Source organism: Mauremys reevesii, linkage group 1, assembly GCF_016161935.1.
Source record: "Mauremys reevesii isolate NIE-2019 linkage group 1, ASM1616193v1, whole genome shotgun sequence".
Lineage (NCBI taxonomy): Eukaryota > Metazoa > Chordata > Testudines > Geoemydidae > Mauremys > Mauremys reevesii.
The window spans coordinates 273464337-273490422 of NC_052623.1; the positions used below are offsets into that span (position 1 = coordinate 273464337).

General features: G+C 46.7%; 1 protein-coding gene across 1 annotated transcript; it reads right to left on the reverse strand.

The window, feature by feature from the left end:
- Nucleotides 1-1224: 1224 nt before the first annotated feature.
- On the reverse strand, nucleotides 1225-25309 carry EMP1 (epithelial membrane protein 1). Its single transcript, XM_039503600.1, has 5 exons — nucleotides 25125-25309; nucleotides 8345-8478; nucleotides 4746-4851; nucleotides 4482-4622; nucleotides 1225-1929 (listed from the first exon to the last, which is right to left on the reverse strand). Exons 2-5 carry the CDS (start codon nucleotides 8420-8422, stop codon nucleotides 1769-1771), a joined length of 486 nt encoding a protein of 161 aa, XP_039359534.1. The 5' UTR covers nucleotides 8423-8478; nucleotides 25125-25309; the 3' UTR covers nucleotides 1225-1768.
- Nucleotides 25310-26086: the final 777 nt, after the last annotated feature.

Consider the following 26086-nt stretch of genomic DNA (forward strand, 5'->3'; position numbering starts at 1 on the left):
AAACAATAGCCTGGCTCACACCCAAAGGGAAATCCTATCATCTGCACCAGCAACCACGTAGTAGTACTGCAGCATCATAGCAGAGTGAGCTTTGGTTTGGCAGGAAGAGCAAGACCTTCAATCACAATTTCAAATACTTTTTTTTTTTAAGGCAAAAATGTGTAAAATAAATGGAATTAAATTGTATTTTATATCCCTAAATCTAGAAACATTTGTATCAAAATATTTACAATGACTGTATAGAAATAAACACTCTGTCAAAGAAACAGCAAAGTACAGTACTAGAATATGCCCACCGAATTAACAAAGTCTATATGGAAAGAGAATGTAACAAAGTGTGAGAGAAAATACTGTTCATGCTACCCCTGCACCCATGAATTTTTTGTTGCCACCTAACTTTAGTTTGTGGGCATAACCACAGTGAGTCCTGACCTCTTGCCACTAACAATCTCCACTTACTATTTAAGCTTTTCAAAGGGACAGAAATGTTTGGATTGGATACACTGATGCAGACAGTAACTCTATTCCTGCAATTATGACACGACAATGCTATTTTTTTCCATACAGCCTTTCGTGTGGGATTTTCCTTGTATAGGCATTAATTAACAAAGCCTCTCTGCACCCCTGGGAGGTAAGTATAATGAACATCATTTTACAAATGGAAGAACATAGGCACAAATAGGTTAAGTGACAGAGTTGGGAACAGAATGCTGGATTCCTAACTCTCAGATTTTTCCACTTTAACTACTAGGCCTTATTTCTTCTGCCATCAAATGTCGTTTTAGTTTGAGGTGACTGACAATGTCACTGCGGGGTCGGTGATTAATGCCCCATCCTGTGCTACAATGAGCGGAAAGGTAGTTATAAAAACCTAATTCAGTGTTTCAACAGTGAGCTCCCACGAGCCTAAGCAGGCTGCCTCAGCGATCAGATTGGAAAGTCCCTTCAGTCCCGTGGCTTATAGAGCACATGCATCACAAATCTGCCTGTTTATGGCTTCATAGGGACTTCCTGAGATCTTCATCGTGCGGCTGTGTTAGAGAGATACACAGCCAACTATAGTGGAGAAACACCTCCAGGTGACTCTCTGGGGTGTGTACCACTGAGTTATAACTGCATCCTCTGTTACTAGGATCATTGCCTGCCTCCTTCCTTCCCTGGCTCCTCCCCTCCATTCTTATATGCTTCCCTCTCTCCCTCCACCTCTCTCCCCGATTTATTCATGGGAATTAGTCTCTTTCTTAAGTAGGAAACAGGATGGCAATGAATTTGCAGTTATGATATTTTTAAAAACTTGAATTTAATTGAGTTGGGCTGTTCCCAGATATGATGTCTTTAACCCTTCTAAAAATGTAACAAAAGGCCTGTCCCATTGTTCTTCAGGGCAAAAAGCCTTATCCCTCACTCCCGCACCCACAACGCAGGCTAAGGAGAAATGGGGGGGGGAGTAAGATGCAGCGCTCATTTCCTTGAGGTGCCGCCAAGTCGGTGATGTGGAGTCTGGTGGTTCCTTAAGGCACAGCCTGACTTTGCGAGGAAGGAGAGCAGAGCCAGAGGACAAGGCAGTTCGTTTGTAACTTCAGGGCCCAGGGATCAAGGAGGCGCTGGCTGGACTGGAGGAGCTGTTTCTCTCTCTTTGGTGAATTCATTTGTGGTGGGTGTTTTTTGGTGTTATTGGCCAAACAGTTCTTCCAGCTGAATGATTCCTCGTCCTCCCCATCCCCAATTTCTAACCCCCACTCCCCACCCCTTTTACTCCTGCCAGCCTTTATTTCTTTCTAAGGACAAGGTAGAGGATGCCAATGATGAAGCTGAAGCAAAAGCAGATCCAGGCCAATATGAAGGAGTAGCCATGATGGTCCCGAGGTGCTGTGAAGTAGTGTGGGAATCGGGCTGTGTAGATGGAGACTGCAATCAAAATGAACAGCCCTGTAGGGGGAGGGGAGGGAAGAAAGAATTGGAAGATATTTGAAAACCTGAATCTTTGCAGGACATCCCAGGTACTGCAGCGATATTGTGGCGTGTGCCCTGTGAAGCTGATGGCCCATTTACTGTTGTAGGGCTGCTCATGAGCACTGAGCACTGTATGCTAATTTTTTATCCTAGGGTTTCTTGTGAGCACCAGGTCAGTACATCCTGGTGTGTTACTGGAAGGAGATAGGCCACAGTTGCATACCGGAGCTACTCAGATTCCAGAGTTGTCGGGAATGGTGCACAAATTTAGATTCTGGGGTGTTAGTGTTGGCTTTCTTACGAGTGCTGAAGCTGAACACTCTAGTGTGCATTTGGGCAGATCACTCGCAGGTGAGGCTGCGCACACTTGTTTGTTGTGTGCTCTTACGTTAACACTGGGGTTTGCTGTTGTAGGGTTTTTCATGAGCACAGGGGCTACTGGCAGAGGCTTTTCATGTTTTGTTTTAATTACAAAACCACATGAACATAATGCACACACTGAAAACAGCTCGAGGGGGGGGGAAGTGGATGACATTTTCGGGCTTGCCAACCTTGACAGTGATCCTTTATCTACTGGCTGTTCTAGTCACTCTCAGGTGTAAAACTAATAAGTCAAACAACCTGCTTACTCCAAACACATTTCTTTTCCCCATTCCTCCCGCCAATAAGGACGTCCAGTTGAAGGCTGTGATCGGTATCGACCCTTGGACCCAGGGGCGGCTCTAGGCATTTTGCCGCCCCAAGCACGGCAGGCAGGCTGCCTGCTGCCCTCCCGGCAACCAGCAGAGCGCCCCCGGTGGCTTGCCGCCCCAAGCACGCGCTTGGCGTGCTAGTGCCTGGAGCCGCCCCTGCTTGGCCCCCAAGAGCAGCACTTATATTGGGAATCTATTCATAACCAGTGGGGAGCTTGGGAGGATTAAAAGCTATTATATTGGATTTGTACTCTCCCTCTTTCATCTCGTCAGAGTCTGATCCAAAGCCGATGAAGTCTATGAAGAATAGGGTGACCAGACAGCAAGTGTAAAAAATCGGGACCGGGTGTGGGGGGTAATAGGAGCCTATATAAGAAAAAGCCCCCAAAATCAGGACTGTCCCTATAAAATCGGAACATCTGGTCACCCTGATAAAGAATCTCCCATTACTTTAACAGAGATCACCTTCTGTTTATGATTCACACACAGTAGGTGAGGGCTGGTATGGATAACTGCCTGGAGCAATAAACCAAACTGTAATCTGAAATGGAGAATTAAATTGCCTCTGGTTACATCTAAGCTTTAGGTAAACGCCTGATGCCCTCCTTCTCAAAAAGGCAATAGCAATTAGGGATGGGTGGAGCAGGACAAGAGGATTTCCTCCTCTCACTGCCTGATGGTGTTGACAGTTTGAACACACTATTGGCGATCCCTGTTCTTTCTTGGAAAGACTCTGCTGTGTTCCAGACCATCCGTTGTGAATAACCAAAGCAGTGACTGCTTTCCTGAAACAGCCATTTTGAATTTTACATCAGAGCCACTGTGCGGTGGAGCAAGACGCTCTGGGATTGTTTGGTTTATGCTGTGGAGAACAACCCGTCCCATGGTGGAATCAATGATAAAACCTTCAGACAGATAGGGCCCAATGAATCCAGAGGGAGGGATACCAAAGCAGTTTACAGACAATGGACAAAACCATTCCAGCAGGTATACACTTGCGTCTTCCATTCATTCCAATGGAATTCCACTGGTGCAGCAGTGGGGATGGTTGCACTAATAGTGTGTGTGTGTGTGTGTGTGTGTGTGTGTGTGTGTGTGTGTGTGTGTGTGTGTGTGTGTGTGTGTGTGTGTGTAAGAGCTAGTTTGAAAATAAGTCTTTCCAAAAGAAAATTAATCATTTTGATGGGTTTTTTTTCAAACATATTAATGGAAATTTTCTTTTTTTTTTTTTAATGAAAAACACAAAAATGTTTTGGTTCCTTCCTTCATCCCTTACCCCCCAAAATCAGTTTTTTGAAAACTGATTTTTTTTTATTAAAAACATTTTGATTTTCAGTTTTTCAGCTGGAAAACTTCAAATGAAAATATTCAACAAAAAATTCCTTATAGGAAACAGCCATTTTTTGTTGAAAAAGTTTTGATGGACACTTTTCAACCAGCTCTGTAAGTATGGGCCAACTTTGGGGAAGGTGTGTGTGGGGGGGGGGTCATCCCCCCAAAAAAACTGTATACGTTGATAGTAGGGAGGAGAAATTTAAAGGTTTGGATGACCTCAAACAGCTTGAGTCATGGCCAACCCCAGGCAGGCCTCCCCCTTACCCTCAGCCTCCCCTTCTGGAAAGCAGCGCCTTCTCCCTGCAGACCCCAGCTATTGCTCCTGCCTCTCCCCGCGGGCTGCAGCTCACAACTCGCCTGGCCTCCAAGGTTACTTGACTGGTGGCTCCGCCAGCTGCCGCGTAGGGAGGGGGAGGGAAAGGGGTGTGTGTTACATGCACACACACACACACACGCACATTTAATCCTTTTAGCAACCTGATGGAGAGATACTGGACTTACAGCAAATCAGCATGATGGCTCCAGTGATATAGAAGCGTTTCCCTTTCTCCATGGTGAAGAGCTGCACCACGAACATGACCAATGAGATGAAGGAGAAGATGATAGCCAGGATCATGAAGGCTTGCACTGCCTTGAGGGAAGCTGGCAATACAGAGGCAGGAGGGGAGAGAGAGAGTGTATGTTAAGCTACTATCAGTATCACAATGTACTGTAGGCCTTCAGCCTATACAGGTCGTATCAAGACCTAAAGAAAATGTCTCTTACGCATATCCCCTTCAGCAAATGCGGTCTGATAGCATTTCCCAGCATCGCAGTTTAGCCAGAGTCCTGTTGTGTTTGTTCCCGTGGCAGAGGTACCTGCCATCCAGACCTGAAATGGAATAAAACAGTCGTGTCAATGTTGTTGCTCTTGACCATTCTGACAATGGTTGCTCCAGCCTATCACCTGATCTGGGCCTAAGAGGGACAATGACCGCTGGAAGCTTGTGTAGCGATAAAACCTTCCCCCTGTGCATGGAACTCATGAAGATCTAAAGTTGTCTGGGATAAGAGACTTGAAAGATTTGAGATATTTAGTCTAGATAGAAGAAGAGTCGGTGTGGGGGGGCGGGAGAAACTCAATTACAAAAATATAGTGAAAATTGCTCTTAGGTTCCTTTTTGTCCTGCCATGTAATATGACAATAAGGGACCACTCAATTACATTAAAGGGCAGTACACTTACAACAAATAGAAAATTCAAATACTTAACTCACTGTCACACGAGGTCACTGCATGAGTATTGGGTGAATTTTGAAAAGGACTGGATAATTGCATAGAGACTGGTCAGTATTTTTAGCTAAGGCATCTAAGATAATAAGAGTAAAACACATATGCTTTGGGGGTACAAAAAAGATTGTTGGCAGAGGACAAAGAAGGACTCTTTTTGCCCCTTTTATGCACAGCCTTTTCTAGTTGGTCATCTGCACTGTGGGTGCTTAGACACACTGCTGCTGTGTTGGCTTTGACAGCATTTGGGAGCAGTTTCAATGTCCTGCAAATGGGGCATGCGGAACACCTTAATCACAAATGGAGGTGTCCTATGTGAATCAGAATGGGTGGACACTCCTCGACGGAAGGTGGCCATTGGCTGGAAGCCGTGATGTGGCAGGAGTGTCACGGTAAAGCTAAAGCTTTGAGTTTGTCATTGTTATGGTGTCCTCCTTTGGGGGGCTCTAGACTCTGAATACATGTTTGCACACGTTTTAAAATGTGTGCAATATCCTCTCATTAGAGATCCTAGTCCCTCTTTTGGCTGTAGTTTTTTGTGTCGAAAATCTAGTAGGCAGGGAAGTCTATTCCCATCTAGGGCTGCTGTGCCAGACTTCTCTAGACCACCAGAGTGCAGGATAAACTGAGAGTTCACTGGGGTTTCTTGAGCATTTTAGCTCTGGGTCTTCCCTCTTGTTGTCGGGTTTCAAGGTAGCCGCTTAAATATGATTTGGAGGCTGTTGAATAATTTTCAGTCAGAGGCTGCCACGAGGGGGCAGCATAAACTAAGGCACAGGAATAGCTTTGTGTTACACATAAATGATTGCGTTGCTGCCTGTGCAGGTAAAGTCTCTGAAAGACAGGAGAGTTCTTCATGTGTATTTGGCTATGAAGTTTAAAATGGAGCTGGGCTGGTCACTATAAAAATGGTGGCCTGCCCCTTTGCCTCCCTTCTGCTGCAAAGAGGACTGGGGAGGAAGGAGTCATTCTGTAGTGTAGTATACAAGCAAGACCATTTGTCTAACTAAAAATAGCATCCGTCTTTATAAGCACTTTGAGGCAGGGATTGTCATTTTACTATATGTCTGTACAGTGCCTAGCACAGCAAGACCCCAATCTAGCTGAGGCCTCTAAGTGCTAACGCTAAATAAAAGCAGCAAAGAGTCCTGTGGCACCATATAGACTAACAGACTCTTTGCTGCTTTTACAGATCCAGACTAACACGGCTACCCCTCTGATGCTATATAAATAACAATCTGCAGTGGCACTGGATAGGATACAATTCCTAAGAGAGAGGGGCATACGCTTCCTTCAGGGTCTAAGCTCTTTAGCTGGCGGTATCAGGAAGAAATTTCCACATGTAGCACAAGTTTGTGCACTTGTGTTCCAATATGGAGTTTGTGCTTTCTTTTGAACAATGACGGAACAATTATTGGAGACAGTATACCCGACAAGATGGAGCACTAGGCTTTCCCAGTAGGTTGCTTGACTAGATGAAGATTTGGTTTCCGCTGGTATGGCAGGATACAGGACATAATGCACAACTGGTCTGCACTGATGTGACAGCATTTGTCCTTTAACAAGCCTTTTGTCTTCACTCTGATAAGAATTGTTGGTTTTCCTTTTTGACTTGGTGAGCAAGAGCATGTTGTTGGGAATAAATACTTAGGACAGCAGCATCTTGACACCAAGTGGGATTTTTAGCAGCTCTTTCCAGCTCAAGAAACTCTCCCCTGCAAATCTTTTGGTATTCACACTGCTGTGAGTTACTTGGCCATTGGCCCAACAATTTACAGTCATGAGTCCCCAGAAACACTTGGCCTTTTTGTGTTGTATGTATGTGCTCTTGGATCACATGCTCTGTGGAATCTGGGGAATTTTCAGTGTATGAACCTTCCGCAGCCAACTCCTCCTAGCCTGGTAGAAGATGAATTGCATATGTTATATAACGAACCTTTTCTCCTAGGTTTGCAATAATCTCTTAATTTTGACCTATGATTTTAATGTCACAAGAGATCTATGATCTGTGTGCATGTGAGAAAACATGCCCTCTGTGATATTCACACAGCCCCGCTGACTTCAGTGACATTGCATGAAGGTATCTGAGGGCAGAATTTGACCAATTTACTATATCTATTCCTTGAACGTGGGTGGCACTAAGGAGTCTGGAAGAATCTAAAGCTGGTTCAGCCAATCAGATAACATATTATCCAAACGCTCTTTGTTTTTTCTTTTAAATGAGATGCCATCTTGTGTCATGGAATGCACAATGAACTGGACTAGTCCATTTTCACCATTTGGGGTGGGAGCTTATCGGGTGTTGCAATTTTGTAGTATGTTGATAGATCTGCTGCATATTTCAGCTACTACAAAGTGCTTTTGGTTTGGACAGGGACCAGTCCTTATATGTGTAGTGTTTTATCATATAGATGATAATGAACGCTACCAATAACTGTTAGTTTTGCCCAAACAGCTCATGAAACACTTTTTAGTTCCAGAAACTGACAAGCATCCACCGTATAATTATACAAGAGACTGTCTGGCAGATGGGCTGATAAATTTCAGCTTAAAACTATCCTCCATTAATCTCACTTGCTCAACTAGTTCTTGAATGGGGTGTGTACAGGTGGTTCCTACTATAAAGTTATGGGAGTGGAAACATCACCTTGAGGCTGCCTCTGTTTGTTTTAGTTCAGGACTAGGAACTTTTCTGTTCTCAGGGTGGCATTTAAATTAAAGTGGCTTGATTTTTTTCAGAGATCCATTTATTTCAAGGGAGTTACCCCGGCATGAAATTGGAGTAACAGAGCAGTGAATCAGGCTCCTTATGTTTTCTGAACAGCTCCTTTGCACGTTATTATTTACTGAAAGAGGGTGTCCTACTCCCTAACTCTATAGCCTGGCAACTGTACAGCAGAACCTTTCAATGGTGTGTGGGGTTATAACCATGGAAGGGTTGAGCGTTCAACGTCTGCTGCCTGTCTTGTTCAGAGAGACAAAGTGGGTGAGGTAATATCTTCAGCTTCTGTCAGTGAGAGAGACAAGCTTTCGAGATTACACAGAGACCAACATGGCTACAACACCACCCTCTCGTTTAGAAGCAGAATGACTTACGTTGGCAATGGTGGATACAAACAGCATGACCACGGTGGCAATGTGGACCACAAAAATACCAGCCAATAGCACCAACATCTTGGCTTCTTAGTCTGTGTGTGTGGTGGGGGGGAAGGTCTCAAATGCAGATGATTCTGAAGGAAAAAAAAGTATTGGAGAAGAAAATAAAGGTGGGTGCTGGAATCAAGAACTTTGTTACAATAAACCTGTATTTACATGCAAGAAAGTAACCGGGTTTGTTCTAAACCCACCCCAGAAATATTGGCAGAGCGCTGAAAAAATATCTAAAAATACTAGTAACACCCCCGCACAGTCCCCAGCAAATCACTCAGAGTACTTAGAGAGAAGCTGTAGCCACTGTAGCCAGTCTTCCGGGAAATGCACAGCAGGGTTTTGAAGATACTGTGGGTAGTTTTTAAAAATAGGCTGACTTTATGTCTGACCATTAATAAGGTTAAGTGCTGTGCAGGGTAAAATGATATACTCGAGTCCCACATGGCAGGAAATTGAGCTATTTGCCCACTGGGGCCATGGACGTCAGGAAGGATTTCCTTTTCCTCATCCCCCCACCCGACAATACAGTGTTATCCAGTTGGTCTGGTATATCATGAGTCAGTTGAGGTGGAGATTTGTCTTCCTCTGACACATCAGGTACTGGGCACTGTTAGAGTGGACTACAGGACTACGCAGGCTGGTGGTCTGATGCGTTTTGTTAAGAGAGAATACCAGCATAGATGAACCACTGGGCTGTTCGGGGTGGGGGGGGGGGGGAAATAGACTACTGTACTTAGTGGCTCCATGGTCGGATCTGGTGTGGTGGAAGATGGGATAACTGGAGTCATTGTCCGGTGTGGATCATTCCCTGTGAGTACCCGGCCCAGGCCGGGGAAGCTAATAATCCAACCAGCAGACCAAATTCAATGATGAATCCTGGTCACGTGCCACCTGAGGCACGTTGCATATACACTAAGAAGAAGAACTGGAGTCAATGTTTTGCTCAGATCCTTTATTCCTAAAATGGAAATTGTTGCAGTTTCCATAAAAAAATCCCAAGCATTGGTCTGTAGTGAGGGCTACTCTTGATTTCCTTTTAAATTCAAGGAAATCTGCTCAATATATTACTGCATTAAGACACCTTACACATGTAATGTATCTGATTCCTTTGCATTATTCCCCTACATGCAGCAGGACTTGACTTCTTGTGTTCCTTGTCACTTATGAATATTTGATTTAAAAAGAAGCAAGATTTTAGGGACTAGCATTGGCGAGGTCTGATAGTGTCACTTAGCCAAAGCTATTGTTTTATTTTCTGAAATGATGAAATCTAAGGAGCAGAGGCCTGATATTGAGAACAGATTCACTCCCCCTGCACAAAAGTGGCAAGTGGAAAGCATTAGGGTTTCAAATCTCACCTACTGACAGGACTCTTATCAGTATTTTGTACTTAGAGTCACAGAAATTAGAGACAGCAAAGACTTGTTGGGTCCTTTAGTCTTATCTTCTCTGCCCAAGAGAAGACTGCTCCTGAAAATGTGTGGGGAGGTAAATAAAGGGGCTAAGTTAATTTCCTGCCCTCCCTCTCGTTACTAGGTGAGAGCAGTGTCAAACACCTGCTTTATATTTGCAGTTATTCTGGGCCAGATGAGTCAGGCAAGGAATCCAGCTGTAGCTTTCTGGATGAGGAGCAGTGACAATGCAATATAATACTGCAGTTACATTCGTAATAACGTCTGTCATACAGAAAGGCTTTGTAGAGTCACCCAAATGGCATATGTTACTCATTTACTCCACCTTCCCCATTCCTTCCCTTTTGCCTAATTGAAGCCTTGTGTGTGTCAGAGCTGCTTTTAAAGATTACTAGGTTGTATCATCACAGTCCAAATACTATTTTCCCACACCTCATGGGACTGCCAAGCTTTCCCACTTGCTTACCATTTGTCCAAAACCGGCATTAGCTAATAACCAACAGGAATTCCCAGGATTACAGAAATTGGAGAAAGAAGTGACCTCTGTGCCATGCAGGATTGTTCTTCACTGTAAATATCTGTGCATTGTCCTGTCCAGTTTGCAAGGTCTCAACCAATAGGGCTTCCTAGATCTGACTAGTAGAAAATTGGTCCTGATGTTCTGTTTCTCTTTGTCATGGCTTGCTTTTAACCCTTGGATTACCCCAGAAAACTCCTTATACTTCAGGATTTTCAGAGGTGGGGAGCACTCACACCTCTCACTGGCTGCTGTGGCTGCTGTTGGGTGTTCAGCAGTTCTGTAAACCAGGCTCTAAGTGGATCCCTCCAGCACCTTTAATAATCTGTCATATGAATGCCCTGTGCTTTGGTTCTGAAACTGAATTGACGAAAGAGAACATGGACTCAACAGTGCGTATAGGCTGTGAGAAATCATAGCTTCCCTGCTCCCTGAGGTGAGGACTCTGTGTACAGTCACCCAAACCACATTGGCTTTCTTTACCACCATATCACATAGGAAGCTCATAACTAGAGGTCCTCACATTTTTTTTCAAACAGAAAATATTTTGCATTGGAAAATGACATTTTAAAAAAATTAAATATTTCGGGGGAGGGGGAAATGTTTTTTAAATGGATCACTGTTAAAGGACATTTTTTAAAAATAGGAATGATTTTTAAAAATCCTCACCTGACCAAGCTGACCAGAACATTCATTTTTAAACATTTCTTTATTTACAAAAACAGAAAATAACTGAAATGTAACTTTCTGTTATAAAAATGTTCCACTCAAAAATTTAAAACAAAAACAAAAAAAACCAACTAACTAAACCAAACCAACCCCTCCAAAACCCACCACTAATAAAAAATACATTGATTTTGGAATTTTTGTTTTTTGTTTGCTGTGAATTTTCTTTTTCTGCTCTGTTCTACTCACATCTAGCTTGCTGCTCACGATCAGTCCAAGTTAGGTAACTTCTGGCATTACTAATTCCTGTGGCCACTCTCACTATACATGCTACCTAACGTGAGCTCCTCAAGGGGTGCTGATTCATAGCTTTAAGTCTTTCTGAGTAAAAGCATGACCACCCTCTCCATTCATTGTCCCTTTTGCCCATTGAATACACAGTAGCTAATAATCCCATGTATGCTCAGGGATAGAGGAGAGCAAGATAATAGGTCTTTTCCATTTCTGACTGGGCTGCATGTGCTTTTCTTCTCATTAAGACAATAGAAAGTGCCTTGGTTGTTCTGCAGGAGTGAGGCCTGTGTTCTCATCAGCTGGGTGGGGTCACATCGCTAGAGCAGCAGCACATGCCGGGTGCATATCCTTTCTCCTCCTTCCCTCAATCTAGTTGCAGCTGGAATTGGAGTTTATCAGGCTTTTATTGGACTGTGATTCAGTCCCAACCATCCTGGAGTTGCCAGTTTTTCCATTGGCTCACCCCAAAGAATTCAAACCTGCAATTACTTAACCCTGCAATTGCTTGGTGTAGCCTGTCCTTTCCAGGGCTGCATCTCACAAGCCAGGGAGGTGTCGTGTCCGGGAACCAGGGCCTGTGGAATGCTCAGTAAGCCCTGCGGCAGCCCCCTGGGGACATTTATGATGGGAAATCAGTCCCTGGGCCAAGGTGAGTGGGTAGAACAGTTACTGAAAGATGCCAGACTTGAGGGGAGGAGAGGACGTGAGCTCATATGCCTGGTATTCGCCTCAGATGGCTTGAGATGGAAGAGAGACTTAGGGCTTGGCTACACTTACAAGTTGCAGCGCTGGGAGTTACAGCGCTGCTCATGCAGCTGTGTAAGGGCCAGCGCTGGAGTGTGGCCACACTGACAGCTACCAGCGCTGCAGTGTGGCCACACGTGCAGCACTTTACAGCGCGGTATTGAGAGGTGCATTGTGGGCAGCTATCCCACAGAACACCATTCCTTCACATCCCAGCATTCATTCCGGCAGCGTTTGGCGCCATTGTGAGTGTCTTTCTGTTACTCTCTGTGAATCGCGATTTCTGTGGCAAATGGAGCCCGATCTGCTGAGGACTCTGCTGATGAGTGTCACCAGCACAACACGTTTGGCAGTCGAGCTATTCCTTCAGCTCCAAAGTGACAGTGAGGAGTCCGCGATGATATCAATATGGATTTGTCTTGACACTAGAGTGCTTGCGGCATTCGGGAAATGCTCAGCACCGTTGAACGCCGCTTTTGGTTGAAACAAGCACTGAGTGGTGGGATCACATCGTCATGGAAGTCTGGGATGACGAGCAGTGGCTGCAGAACTTTCGTATGAGAAAAGCCACTTTCATGGGACTGTGTGCTGAGCTCGCCCCACTCTCGCGCGCAAGGACACAAGATTGAGAGCTGCCCTGACGGTGGAAAAGCGGGTGGCTATTGCAATCTGGAAGATGGCAAATCCAGACAGCTACCGGTCGGTCGGGAACCAGTTTGGTGTGGGAAAGTCGACCGTGGGAATCGTTTTGATGCAAGTTTGCAAGGCAATTAATCGCATCCTGCTAAGAAAGACCGTGACTCTGGGGAGCGTGCAGGACATTGTGGATGGCTTTGCACAATTGGGTTTCTAACTGTGGAGGGGCGATAGATGGGACGCATATTCCTATTCTGGCCCCCACCTGGCATCAGTATTTCTCTATGGTTCTCCAGGCGCCATTGACATTTACACAGGCTGGCCTGGAAAGGTGCATGATGCACGCATCTTTCGGAACAGTGGCCTGTTCAGGAAGATGCAGGCAGGGACTTTTTTCCCAGACAGGAAGATCACAGTAGGGGATGTCGAAATGCCCACTGTGATCCTTGCCTTGGCTCATGAAACCCTATACAGGGAAGCTTGACAGGAGCAAGGACCGGTTCAACTACAGGCTGAGCCGGTGCAGAATGACTGTGGAGTGTGCTTTTGGGCGTTTAAGGCTCGCTGGAGATGTTTGTATGGGAAGCTAGACTTGGGGAAAGCAGCATCCTCCATACTATTTGTGAAGGGAAGGGTGAAACATTCAGTGAGGCATGGACCACCGAGGTTCAAGTCCTGGAGGCTGAATATGCACAGCCAGAGAGCAGGGCTAATAGAGAGGCCCAGCACAGGGCTTCAAGGATTAGGGATGCCTTGAGGGAAGAATTTGAGGCTGAAAGCCAACAGTAATGTTTGCTGCCTTGCATGGGAGTGAATTGCACTGCTTACACTGTTATTCTATTATCCATAATAATAATATGATTTGCAGTGCCTCTTTCTTTACTGGGCTAAGGTGTCTTTCACTACCTGCTATAATAAAGACTGTTTTCAAAGCCAAGAATTGTTTTATTGAAAAGAAAAAAACTTCCTTGACAGACAGACAGACACACAACATTTCATTAACACAAGAGGGCAAGGGTGTGGGTTGGTGAACTGTACAGTCACAAGTTTGCATATGCCATGTCTGGATTGCTGTTTAATGAATCCTGCACTTCAGGGTGCATATACTGCATGGTGATGGGGTTGAATGCAGAGGGTAAGGGTGGTGGTAGGTATCAGGGCTGGTTGGGGAACGACAGGTGTTGGAGGCAGCTGGTGGATGTAAGATCCTGGATTCTGATGAAAGGTGGTTGGAGCTGAAAATGGTGCACAAGGCACAAAGGACGGGCGGGTGGGGAGTAGCACGGTAGTGCTCTGCTTGCATGGCAACGAGTGACTCTATAGACTCCGCTTGGCTCCAGGATGTTTCCTCTTGGCCACTGCATTTCTCGTCCTGCTTTCTTTCTCTCGCCACTCCTTCAATTCTTTTCTCTCTGTAGCAGAGTGCTGAAGAACAGTTTTCAGCATGTCCTCTTTGCTCTTTCGGGATTTTTCTCAAATTTTGAAGCCTCTGTGATGTTGAACATCTGGGCAGTCCAGTCAAGGTCACTGTACACACAGAAATGACAACATTTAACACGGGCAGCATTGTATCCACTATCTCCAGACATGAATTGTTACACTGAGGGAGTTCTCACTTGCAAGTTCTCACTTGCATTCTTTATCCCAAAAGGAAAACACAACAGAAGCCACGAAATGGTGAGTGAGGAGTGGGGCTTGAGTGAGAGGGGAGCTGGTTGCGTAATCTGGAGTGCTAGAGGGGTTGAGTGAAGATGCAGATGCAGGGGTGATCTTATCTCCTATCTCTTCACTAAAGAGTCTCCCAACATTTTTCACAGGACTTAATCCTGGAAGATGTTTGTCACTAGGGAACAGCGGGGGCTCTTTTAGAGCAATGTGGATTCCGCCGGGACCCTATGCGGCGTGCCTGTGTTCAGAAATGGTCCCCTGGCCGAAGAGTGGCGCGGACGTCACCCGTCGGGACAAGGGACACAGCGGCTCTGCCTATACACCTGCGCAGGCAGACAGCCCACGCTCTGGATGAAGCTTCCGCTGAGACAACGGCACCAGATGACCGCGACGAGACCGCCCACAACAACGGGCTATTCCACATCGAGACGCGGCCATGCCTGCATCCAGACCCCCCCGTCATCTCCAGAAACATTTCCACCCAGAAAATAAAAGCCGCTTCCTCTGCCTGTCCTTCTGCAACTGCTGGCTGCTGCTGCGATTGGGTACTTTCCTCCTGGCTTGAGAAGAGCTCCTGGCTGCATGCCTCCAGGAATCTGCGGTTTCTTCCCCATCCCAGGAGCTTCACTCTCTCCCCGCAGCCTCCTCCTCCTCCTGTCCCCAGCCTGCTCAGAAGTGTCCATCGTTACCCTGGGATTGGCAGTGGGTCACCCCAAGTATGTTGTCCATCTCCACGTAAAAACGGCAGGTCGTGGGGCGGATCCGGATCTGCGATTCCCTCTCGGGCTTTGTAATAGGCACTCCGCAGCTCTTTAACTTTCACCCTGCATTGTAGTGCGTCCCGTTGATGGCCCCTATCCAGCATGTCCCTTGATATCTGCTCAAAGATATCCGCAGCTGTGCCTGAACAGACGCCTCACCCCAAACACTGATGAGGTCCTGCAATTCACCTGTGCTCCATGCGAGGCATGGTTACCTGTAAACTGTAACTGATTAACTGATTGCACTCCACACCTGGCTGCAGCAAACAGGAAGGAGATTTTTAAATTTCCCGGGGCATTTAAAGGGCGGGTCACCTGAGGCAAGAGCAGTAGAGTGCAAACTGATGTGCAGAGTGGCTGAACAGGAATTCTGGGATAGCTCCTTATTCCCTGGAGGACAGGTAAAGCGCTGGTGAGTGTCCACACCTGCTGAGCAGCGCTGGTGTCACCAGCGCTGCACTCTTATACCCCAACCCGGATGGGTTTTCAGCCAGCGCTGCAAGTGTGGACGGGGTGTTAATTGCAGCGCTGGAAAGCCTCCACCAGCGCTGCAACTTGTAAGTGTAGCCAAGCCCTTAGTACTGGTGATGGTAGCTTGAGATTCTCCCCCCTCTTCTCCCACTCCCCCTGAGATCATGGCTGGAGAGAATGCTATCAATGCACAGGAGTGCTAATAATGAACAACAACAGCTTACATTCCTATAGCATTTGTCGTCATGAAGGATTCTAAATTGCTTTTACAAACACTGTCCATACAGGGAACCCTTCACCAACTGCTGCAATGCAGCTTCTTCTGGGGAGGACACAGTGGTTGGTTCATAGCACACAGCACTTCTACACTACAGTTGATGGCAGGAAGACCACCATATCTGATTTTTTTTACCAAAAAACCCCAAAAAGTCATCTGCAGAGTGCATACACTTCTCAGGGAAAAAAATAATTTAGTTCAAAGCCAACTTTCTGGCAAAATAGTTTGGATGGAAAATTTTCAACCAGCACTAGTTGCCACCTTAGAATTAGTGCAGACCAGCAGGACAAATAATAGAGCCAATGGCCCTAATCAGGGCCAGGATCATTTGGTGATGAAGGCAAAGAGTACACAGCAGAAGAGAAAAATACTGGATGTGCCACCCTACAGCTGGTACAAATGTATAGCTCTGGCACCAGCAAATCACCAGGGCAATGCTACTTATGGTATCACCACGATCAGGTGGCTCAGGACAATGCATCGCCTATCACAAATTCGTACAACTGTCCCACAGGCTTGCCTTCGGTAGATACAATAGCTGAGCACTCCAGGGCCATTGCAGTTTTGTCAGGCCCTGTGATGCGAGCCTGCTGTCTCTCAAAGGATGGACTCAATTGCCATGATACAAAGATGCAAAGATCATCCTGCCATTGTGACATTATTATTTTTCCCACAGAACCAATACCAGAGAGTTGGTGGCCCTACAGATTACAAAGGCGAAACATCATAAATGGTCCATGTTTCCCTATGGTCTGCTTCTTGTTTCAGACCTGAGTGAGGCCAGAGGCCCTGTTGACACAGAGTTTGTGTCGTTATGTGCAGGTAGCATGGTACAAAGCCTTGAGAGTCTGCTCTTGATTCACCAGCCTGACTCAGTTTGCAACTCAGGTGCCGTTTATAAAGATGTGGGTGATTTGGCAGATCTCCCTGCGGAGAGATCTCTTGGGAGTTAGCAGGTAAATAGGCCCAATGGTCTGTGATGGGATGTTAGATGGGATGGGATCTGAGTTACTACAGAGAATTCTTTCCTGGGTTCTGGCTGGTGAGTCTTGCCCACATGCTCAGGGTTTAACTGATCACCATATTTGGGGTCGGGAAGGAACTTTCCTCCAGGGAAGATTGGCAGAGGCCCTGGAGTTTTTCCCTTCCTCTGCAGCATGGGGCACGGGTCACTTGCTGGAGGATTCTCTGCACCTTGAGGTCTTTAAACCACAATTTGAGGACTTCAATAACTCAGACATAGGTTAGGGGTTTATTCCAGGAGTGGGTGGGTGAGATTCTGTGGCCTGCGTTGTGCAGGAGGTCAGACTAGATGACCATAATGGTCCCTTCTGACCTTAAGTCTATGAATCTATGAGTCTGTGCGTGTGTATATGTGCTTTTGGCGTCTTTGGTTTAAGGGGTGTGATTAAAAGGCCTTACTAGGTGCACAGCTTGGCTTTACAACAACTAGCGGGGATATGCCAACCACCTCCAAGTATCTAATGGGTGTAAACATAAAGGAAAGAGAGGAATTGCACAGGGTGGCCCAAGGGGCTATAACTGAGAGTAATGGGCTGAAACTGAGCAAACAGAATGTTTTGGCTGGGGATCAGGAAACATTTTCTAGTAGTGAGTGAGGTCTGTTATGCTGTGGAGTAGTCTCACGAGGGAAGTGGTGGAAGACTCATCGCTTGAGTCACTTATAACTGGATTGGACAAAGCCCTGGAGAACGACTCTAGGGAACAGTCCTGCACTAGGAGGATGGGAAAAGATGATCTGACAGGGTTTTTCCTCTGTGATGTCTATGATTCATTTGAGAGTGGGTGAATCTCTCAGTACTGAAGGCAAACGCTGAGAAATTGGCATTTTCTCAGGAAGAAAAGCCCTGGAGCGCCAACGCATGTGACAACCTCAACAGAAACACCGAAGCTCTCTTGGGAGGAGGGAGGGGAAGAGGGAGCTGCCTGAGGTCTAACAAGCTGCCAACAGCCACCGCTGGAGGAAAATAGAGAGAAAGGGAGGGGTTGAGTGCCTACAAAGGGAAGCAGAGTGACCAGGGAGGGGGTAAGGGGAAACTAGAGCTAATGGGAGACACAGAAATGTTTCAGTGGCTTAGTGATTAGTAATAATAAGACGCTCCATGCTGGTACTTTGGGGGAGCTCGGGAAGTGAGGGAGGCAGCATACGCACCTTGCCACGTTAAGAGTCTCAGGATTTCTATTCCTAAAACTGGCTAATTAAATGTGTAAAATGTTTGGGAGGACCTGGAACGCGCAGTGAAATAATGAAAAAGGAACCGGGAGAGAAAAGAGCATGCTTAGACGTGTCTGGTCGATGGGCTGGAGGCTGTGGGTGTGCGTTGTGTGATTTGTGTGTGTGTGTGTGTGTGTGTGTATCTTCTCTGTGGGTATGTCTGTGAGCTTACCTGCACACATTTGTGTTTGTTTTATTTTTGTGTGCACATATTGATCAGTTTGAGTGTATCTGAGTTTGGCTGCATATGTGTGTGTGTGTGTGTGTGTGTGTGTGTTAGTGCATATATTGTAGGAAATGGTTTACGATCAATGGCCTGTGATGGGATGTTAAATGGGGTGGAATCTGAGTTACTACAGAGAATTCTTTCCTGGGTACTGGCTGGTGAGTCTTGCCCACATGCTCAGGGTTTAACTGATCGCCATATTTGGGGTCGGGAAGGAATTTTCCTCCAGGGCAGATTGGCAGAGGCCCTGGGGGGTTTTCGCCTTCCTCTGCAGCATGGGGCACGGGTCACTTGCTGGAGGATTCTCTGCACCTTGAAGTCTTTAAACCATGATTTGAGGACTTCAGTGGCTCAGACATAGGTTAGGGGTTTGTTGCAGGAGTAGATGGGTGAGATTCTGCAGGCTGTGTTGTGCAGGAGGTCAGACTAGATGATCATATTGGTCCCTTCTGACCTTAAAGTCTATGACTCTATGGCTCTATCATGATCCCAATAAACTGTCCTTTAAAGTTATAATACAGTGCACTGCTATCAAAAGCCTGAGCGTGAAATCTGCCTGAACACTATTCTGTCTCATGTAGCCTTTAACTGAAGGGGGATGGTTAGCTAGGCACCCTGCTGCTGTGCTTTTCCCTCCAGTTGTTGTTCCTAAAGAAAGAAAGAAAGAAAGAAAGAAAGAAAGAAAGAAAGAAAGAAAGAAAGAAAGAAAGAAAGAAAGAAAGAAAGAAAGAAAGAAAGAAAGAAAGAAAGAAAGAAAGAGGTGACATAGTAGGGAATATATTTGTGAATATATTCTTTAGCTCTCTTTTTTTTAATGTCATCCCATTATATGAGATTAAGGGAGACATGGTGAAATGAATGGCTATCTAGTTTAGAACAAATTAAAGCGCATTACTTCTTTATGCAGAGTGCATTTAGCCTGGGCTCTTCACTGCTGCAACATGTCATAAATCCTTTTTGACTGTAAGAGGGCTGGGAGTTACAAACAATAATGGCATGCACGTTATTTATTACAAGGGTAATTAGATCTCCTGTTACAGGGTGTAAACTGATTTCCACAAGGGTGAGGAAAGAATTCCTGACATCTGATGAGGTATGGCAAATGCTCTGCTCCTGGGTGTTTGGTGCAAAATCCTAGCAGTAAAATGGCTTACTTCAGCAATATGTGTGGGTTCCAAAGAGGACGGCCATACCTTAGTAAACCCTTGCTCTGCTTGCGTTTTTTTATCCCTCACCTGTGAGTGTTCTGCACTTCAGTTCCCTTGTCCTGATTGCTGGCTCGCCCTTCCACAAAGCGTAGTCTAGCCCTTAAGAGGGACACAGCTCAGACTTACTCAGCAATGACAAGTGCTTGGACTTTGGACTCCAAAGTTAATAATGGCCGAGCAGACTTTGGCCTGAGCAAGCAATGTGGGGAAGGAAAGGCTCTTGCCTTGTGCACAGGGGCAGCTCTAAGAATTTGGTCGCCCCAAGCAGGGCGGCATGCCGCAGGGGGCGCGCTGCCGGGCGCCGGTCCCACGGCTCCTGGTGTCCTCTTGCAGACGTGCCTGCGGAGGGGCCGCTAGTCCCGCGGCTCCGGCGGACTTCCCGCAGGCATGACTGTGGAAGGTCCGCCGGAGCCGCCTGCTGCCCTGCCGGAAAATGCCGCCCCACGCGCGCGCTTGGTGCGCTGGGGTCTAGAGCCGGCCCTGCTTGTGCATCCTTTAAGCAGAAGATGTGTCCACACGGAACCAAAATAACCACCAGGATGGCCTCCCAGGAGCTATAACCGTGGCTTGAAAGGAAAACAAGGGGTGGCCAGCTGGATGATGGAAACCTCCTGACTGATTTGGCGGCAAAATGAAGCAACGTGTTTCAGCAAGCATGGCCCATTGATATTTCATGTAGCCCAGGAATGTCATGGTTCACGCCCTTCGACTGAGTTATTAGACTCTCACTGCGGGACTCTTTCCTCCCCTGCTGCGGACACTGTGTTTCCTATTTGGTGGGTAAATCCTATATCCCAAATTTCAGCTTGACAAGCAGGATCTCTCTTTCAAGGGGGGATTGCGTTGGGCTGGGGTGGGTGGGAAGTGGCTTTAAGGCCTTCTCTACTATGACAATGAAACAAAAGAGAGCAGGCCACACTTAGCATTAGTGAAAAGCTGCTCCCAGAATGCCGTCTGCTCCACTGCGATGCTGCAATCTCTTCAAGAGGGGCAGATGGATGAGGCTGCAGCTTTGGGGAGGATTTTTCAAGTGCATCATGGAGGCTAGTGTTTTGCATGTTGGCTGCAATAGCAGCTGAGTTTATATCTTATGTTTCTAAAGCTCATGCTCCAGGGTTTGAGCTGGTCTCCAGCAGTGGTCAGGAAGGGGTTTTCCTACCCCTCCCTCAATGTATTCTGGGAGGATTTGGGATTTGGGTTTGTTTTTTTTTTTGCCTCCTTCCTCTCAAGCATCAGGGATGGCCCAGGCTAGAGATGGGACACTGGGCAAGGTGGTCCAGGGCTCTGAGGTGGCACCAAGCATTCTCTCTTTCAGGCACTTGGTTGGTTGCTCACATGCTCAGGGTATAACTGATTGCCACATGTAGGTTTGGGGTGGGATTTTTCCCCAAGTCAGATTGGCAGTGACCTGTGGCATTTTTCACCTTCCTCTGCGGCATGTGGGTATGGGTCACTTGCCAGGACTATCTGAGTAGATCTAACTTAATCATTTCAGGGGCCTTGGGGATTGATGCACCTGGGTCCCTCCTATTCCCTGCCTGTGACACATAATAGTCTAGTCTCTTGTGGTCTAATTTTGTTTGTTAGGTTTAGTGAGCAGGTGATATACAGGGGCTCAGGCTAAATCCAGTGCTCCCTTCTGCCCTTAAACATCATGACTCTACGAGGCACTTTTCAAAAAACCTTCTAAGATTTATAGAAATCCTGCCAGTAACTGCAGTCCCATCCAGCTGCTGCTTCAGAGGGTAATCTCGGAGCAGCAAGCATTGTGAGAAAAGAGGTGTCCTGGAATGCTCTGTGGCCTGCAGGGAACTTCACGTGAGCAGGTAGGGTGGTGATATGTTGGAAGAAGAAGCCCCCAAATCCAGTCAGCACCCTCTTGTTTGTCTCTGTGAGCACTTGGCTTGCAGGAAAGATCCTTGAAAAATTAGGACTCCATCTTCAAATGTTGGGATGGGAAGTGAACCCCACACTTGGGCAGGAGAAGACAAAGTATCTCAGCTCATCATCCCTCCTGCTCTTAGGCTGCTGCTATGCTGGGAAAGTAGGAAGACTAGTTCCTGTGATCCTCCTTGCATTGATTAGCCTTTTTGCCAGAGAACAGAAGCAAGAGGGAAAGTAGGAGTGAAATTCTCTGAGCACTGACCTGTCCTTTGTCTGCTACTGTTCAGATGGAAGGTGACACTAACATAAAAGCGAATGTGTCTACTATTGAGACAGTGTTAATGCTGCCCAATCTTGTGGGAGGAGGTCCACCCTGGGTATTTTAGTGTAAACTCCCACTTGGATGCCCATTCTGGTTCCTCAGTGCATTGCACACCAGGTACAGTGCTTGGTGTGATGACAGCTTCTGCCCAACAGGCAGAGGGAATGTAGGGCAGGACTGGAAATCTGCCATTGTGCAAGGGACATCTGACACGTGGCCTCAAGCTGACATGCACCATGAAATCCTCAGGCAGAGGGAGAGGAGGCAGTGTTAGTGCAGAGATCACCCGCCTTCAGTATGGGGAAATTCAGGCACACATATTGAGGAAGGTTCTGGCTGTCTGCCATGCCGTGCTGCCTGGGAGTCATGCAGCAGGCTTATGGACAAAGTTAAGGACACTTTTAGGTCTGAATTCCCCTATAGTGGGTCAGTTTAGCCAAGTGTATGTCTGCACAGCAGCTGGAGGCGGCTTCCCAGCATGCGTAGGCAGATACGCACTAGCTGTGCTCGAGCCAGCACGCTAAAAATAACCACATTGCCATAGCGGCACACGTGGCAGCTCGAGCTAGCCCCCTGAGTACACTCCTGCCAGATCCCCGCCTGGCTAGCCCAAGCTACCACTGCAGCCACACTGCTATTTTTACCACGCTAGCTTGAGCAGAGCTCATCCGTCTACCTGTGCTGGGAAGCATCCTCCCAGTTGCTGGTATCAGGAATAACCCCAAGAGCCCTGTCTTGGGGCCTCTCTCAAAATACCAAAGCAGCCAATCCGCTACATTTCACCTCCTGGAATTGGGTCTGTTTGCAAGCTTTCTAGACAGAGCCCATACTCCATTGCAAGCCATGAGAGGGCTACAGTACTTTATTGTCATGTCCTTGTATCGCTTAAGAATGGAACAAGTTGAAGGCCCTGAAGAGGCACCCTGTGGGCACTACACAAGCAGAGAGGGCCTTGCGTGCACAGCTGTCTCTGCCCAAAGAGGGAGCGAGGCGGTGTCAGCCACCCCTGTGGCACTGTGCCCCACTCCTCCAGAATCAGAGGATTCTCTGTGGGGTCCACAATCCCTGGCCCACTTCCCTCAGGTTTTTCCATGGGAGGGGCTCAATCGCCCTCCTTATGAGTTTTGAAATTGGATGAACAAAAGGTACAGACTGTTCCCCAGTCAGACACACCTGATGTGCCGCTGTCGTATAGAAACTGCACAAAATGCCTGCAGGACAATCTAGGCCGAGGTGACTCCAACAGGATCGCCTGCATGAGTAGAACAATCAGGAGTCATTCCTCCCTTACTTTAAATGGTCTCCTAGAAGAAGTGCTGTTGTTCAAAGGGTGCCCAGCCAGGCTGGCACTTAGGCGACCTGGGTTCTAAGCCTAGCTCTGCCTGTGACCATGGGCAAGTAATAGCCCTTAGTTTTCCTGCCTGCCTTAGTTTTCCAAGCTTTCTCTAGCTTGCTTCTTGCTTGCTTATATATACACCTGCCCCTGGAAATTTCCACTGCTTGCATCCGAAGAAGTGGGTATTCACCCACGAAAGCTCATGCTGCAAAACGTCTGTTAGTCTATAAGGTGCCACAGGATTCTTTGCTGCTTCTACAGAACCAGACTAACACGGCTACCCCTCTGATACCTGCCTCCCTTGGTATGTTTAGACTGCAAGCTCTTTGGGGCAGTCTGGTACCTAGCACACAGGGACCCCAACGTTGGTTAAGGTTTCTAGGCATTACAGTAGTAGAAGTAATAATAATAATGACCCCAAGACATTACAGCATGCAGTGGCATTACTACACTATTTTGGGGCCATCACTCCAGCAGCATGTAATTGTGTGTCTTTGAGTGGGGCTGCTCTGCATTGTCATGTTATAGGGAAATAATCTGTGTTTAAGCACAGGAAAAGACTTCTTTGCAGTCTCAGTGCTTACCCGCCCCACCTCCCAGGCATTTGTGCAAAGAGTTTGGGTGGAAGGAGGAGGGTAAGTCTGGCAGATTTGAAACCCTTTTTGGCATCTCCGACTGCTGTGGGGGACGCCTAGTGGGCCAGTGGAGCTATCCCAGGGATGAACTTGGCCCCATCTCCTCAGGCACATCACGTCCCGTGCCCTTCGCTGTGTGTATTCAGAAAAAGAAACTCTCTCCTCATTACAGAGATGTTGAAATAGGGCACGCCTGAACAAAGCCAGTCTCACCAGTGCCTTCCAGCAAAAGGCCACTCAGCCACTGTTTCCTTCCCCCAGACCTCCTCAAATGTATGGTTAGTATTAACGACCCCAAATAACTGCTTTCACTACCAAAAGTGCCTTTCACCCAGAAGGATCTGTAAGAGCTCTATGGCCTCTCTCTGTCTTGGTCACTTCACCCACCACTGATTTGCAGCTGCCTCTTGGGTGGAAGGCAACAGCTGCAAATGTGCCCAGCAACAGGCTAAACTCTGACTATCTGCAGACAGACTGAGAATTAAATTGGAGCAGTGCTGATCTGAAATATATTTAGGGGAAATGAGAGAATTGCTGGGGGAAAGGCATTTAGTGTGGGAGTGAGAAATTTGCCAATTTCTGCAATGCTCTACTTCCCACCAATAGGCTCCCACCACTCCACTCATTTACACCCTCCACTTTTTCCATGCAGCTCTCCTATTGCTTTCAACACTTCTCTAGTCTGCCTTACTTTTATTCTCATCACTCCCAACCCCAGGGATTTGGCTACTAAGAAGGCGTAACATGCAATCGCATTGTTCATATGTCTTTGGTTAGAACTTCTGGTCCGCTTCAGTCTCACTAGCTAGGATTCTGAGAAGGACCCTCCCAGCTCTGACTTGAGTTGTGCCACCAAAGACTTAAGTTTTAATTATTTTGTTAAACCGGTGACTTGCAAACCACTAATAAAATGGGAGAGCTTTGACACACACACAAAAGCATGAGGGACATCTGAAAAAAACAAAGGCCAGATTCTGATCTGAGTTGAGCTGGTGTAAATCTGAATGAGCAAGATTGATTTCAAAGAGACCTGCGCCGAACTCCGAAGCTTGTGTCGAAGAAAAACTGGCTTCCACACTTGCAAATGTGTCATTGCAAAAAAAAATGTGTCAAGCATCTCCCTTACTCCACACTGCACAGACAGTTCCGCTGTGTCTCTCTCACACCCTCAAGGCACGAATAGAGTTACCTTAGCAAGCAGCGTGCAATTGCAGTCAGACCCTGTAATGCCTTCTATTGGTGCCTCAGCCCAATGTGTGGCTGGATTTCAAAGCAAAGTATAAAGGCATAAGTGTTTGCCATTAGTGAGTCGCACTCGAAGATATAGAGAACCATGGAAATGAGGGAAAAGGGAAAGACAGCTATTAGATCAAAGGAATGGGAGATACTGAATGGAGAAAGCAGTTGCAGAGGATTTTGTGAAAAGGTCTTACCCTGTAGTGGGGCTGGTTCTGGCACCTTTAGAAGAAGGAGCTTGTTTTGCCTTAGTCCTGTCTTCTTGATGTACAGAGCTGCAGTGGAGGGAGTGCCCTGCCTGCCGGAGTTATAAGTTTCCTCCGCTGCTGTGTCAGGATGTGCGATGGGGTGGTGTCTTTTCCCTGCGTTTTAAAGGAGTTTCTATTAATCAGTCTAGCTTTAAAGAAAAAAAAAATTAAGAAGCTACGCCCTGCTTCCTTGGCAGCAAGTCAAGAGTCACTGGGAGGAAACCAGCAACTCAAAGAAATCTCTTGTGGAGTTCTTTCTGACTCAGAGCACAGTACAGAGACCACAGCCTGGAAAAAGGAATGACACGAATCCAGATGAGTAATAGGAGGCACCCAAACAGCATCTGTTTACAAAAACGGACTTCTGGTTACCATTTTTTTTGTAAATCTATAGTTACGAATGTGGTCAAAGATACAATGCACTCAAACAAACAAATAAATGTCCCTGCATAGGGCGTGGTGATGTCTGAGTGAGTCACTGAGCACCACACCTCTCTACCACCTTCAGGAAAGGGGGACTTTCTGAAGGGAGAAGGGAAAGGGGATATTGATCATTCCTGCAGAATGGAACTGGGTGATCCGTTTGGAAATACGCTATGGAGCCGAGATCCCCAAACGGCAGTCCCTGAAGCAGTGGAGCATATGTTCACCTGATGGGAATGGCTTGTGTCCAGGTGAGAGCAGGCTGGAAGGAGAGCTGAAATGAGGAGACAGTGTGAGGAACTGTTTTCAAAGGATAATACACTCATCACACTAGAGACATCCAAAAATACAGGAACACTTTCCCATGGCTCTTTCCCTTTTCCCGTGCCTTGGGGCTGTTAGATAGTTGTGACTGGGAAGGAGAGGGGTCTGGGTGATGGTGAATGGCAAGGAGATGGCATCCATAACAAGCTCTCTCGTTAAAAATG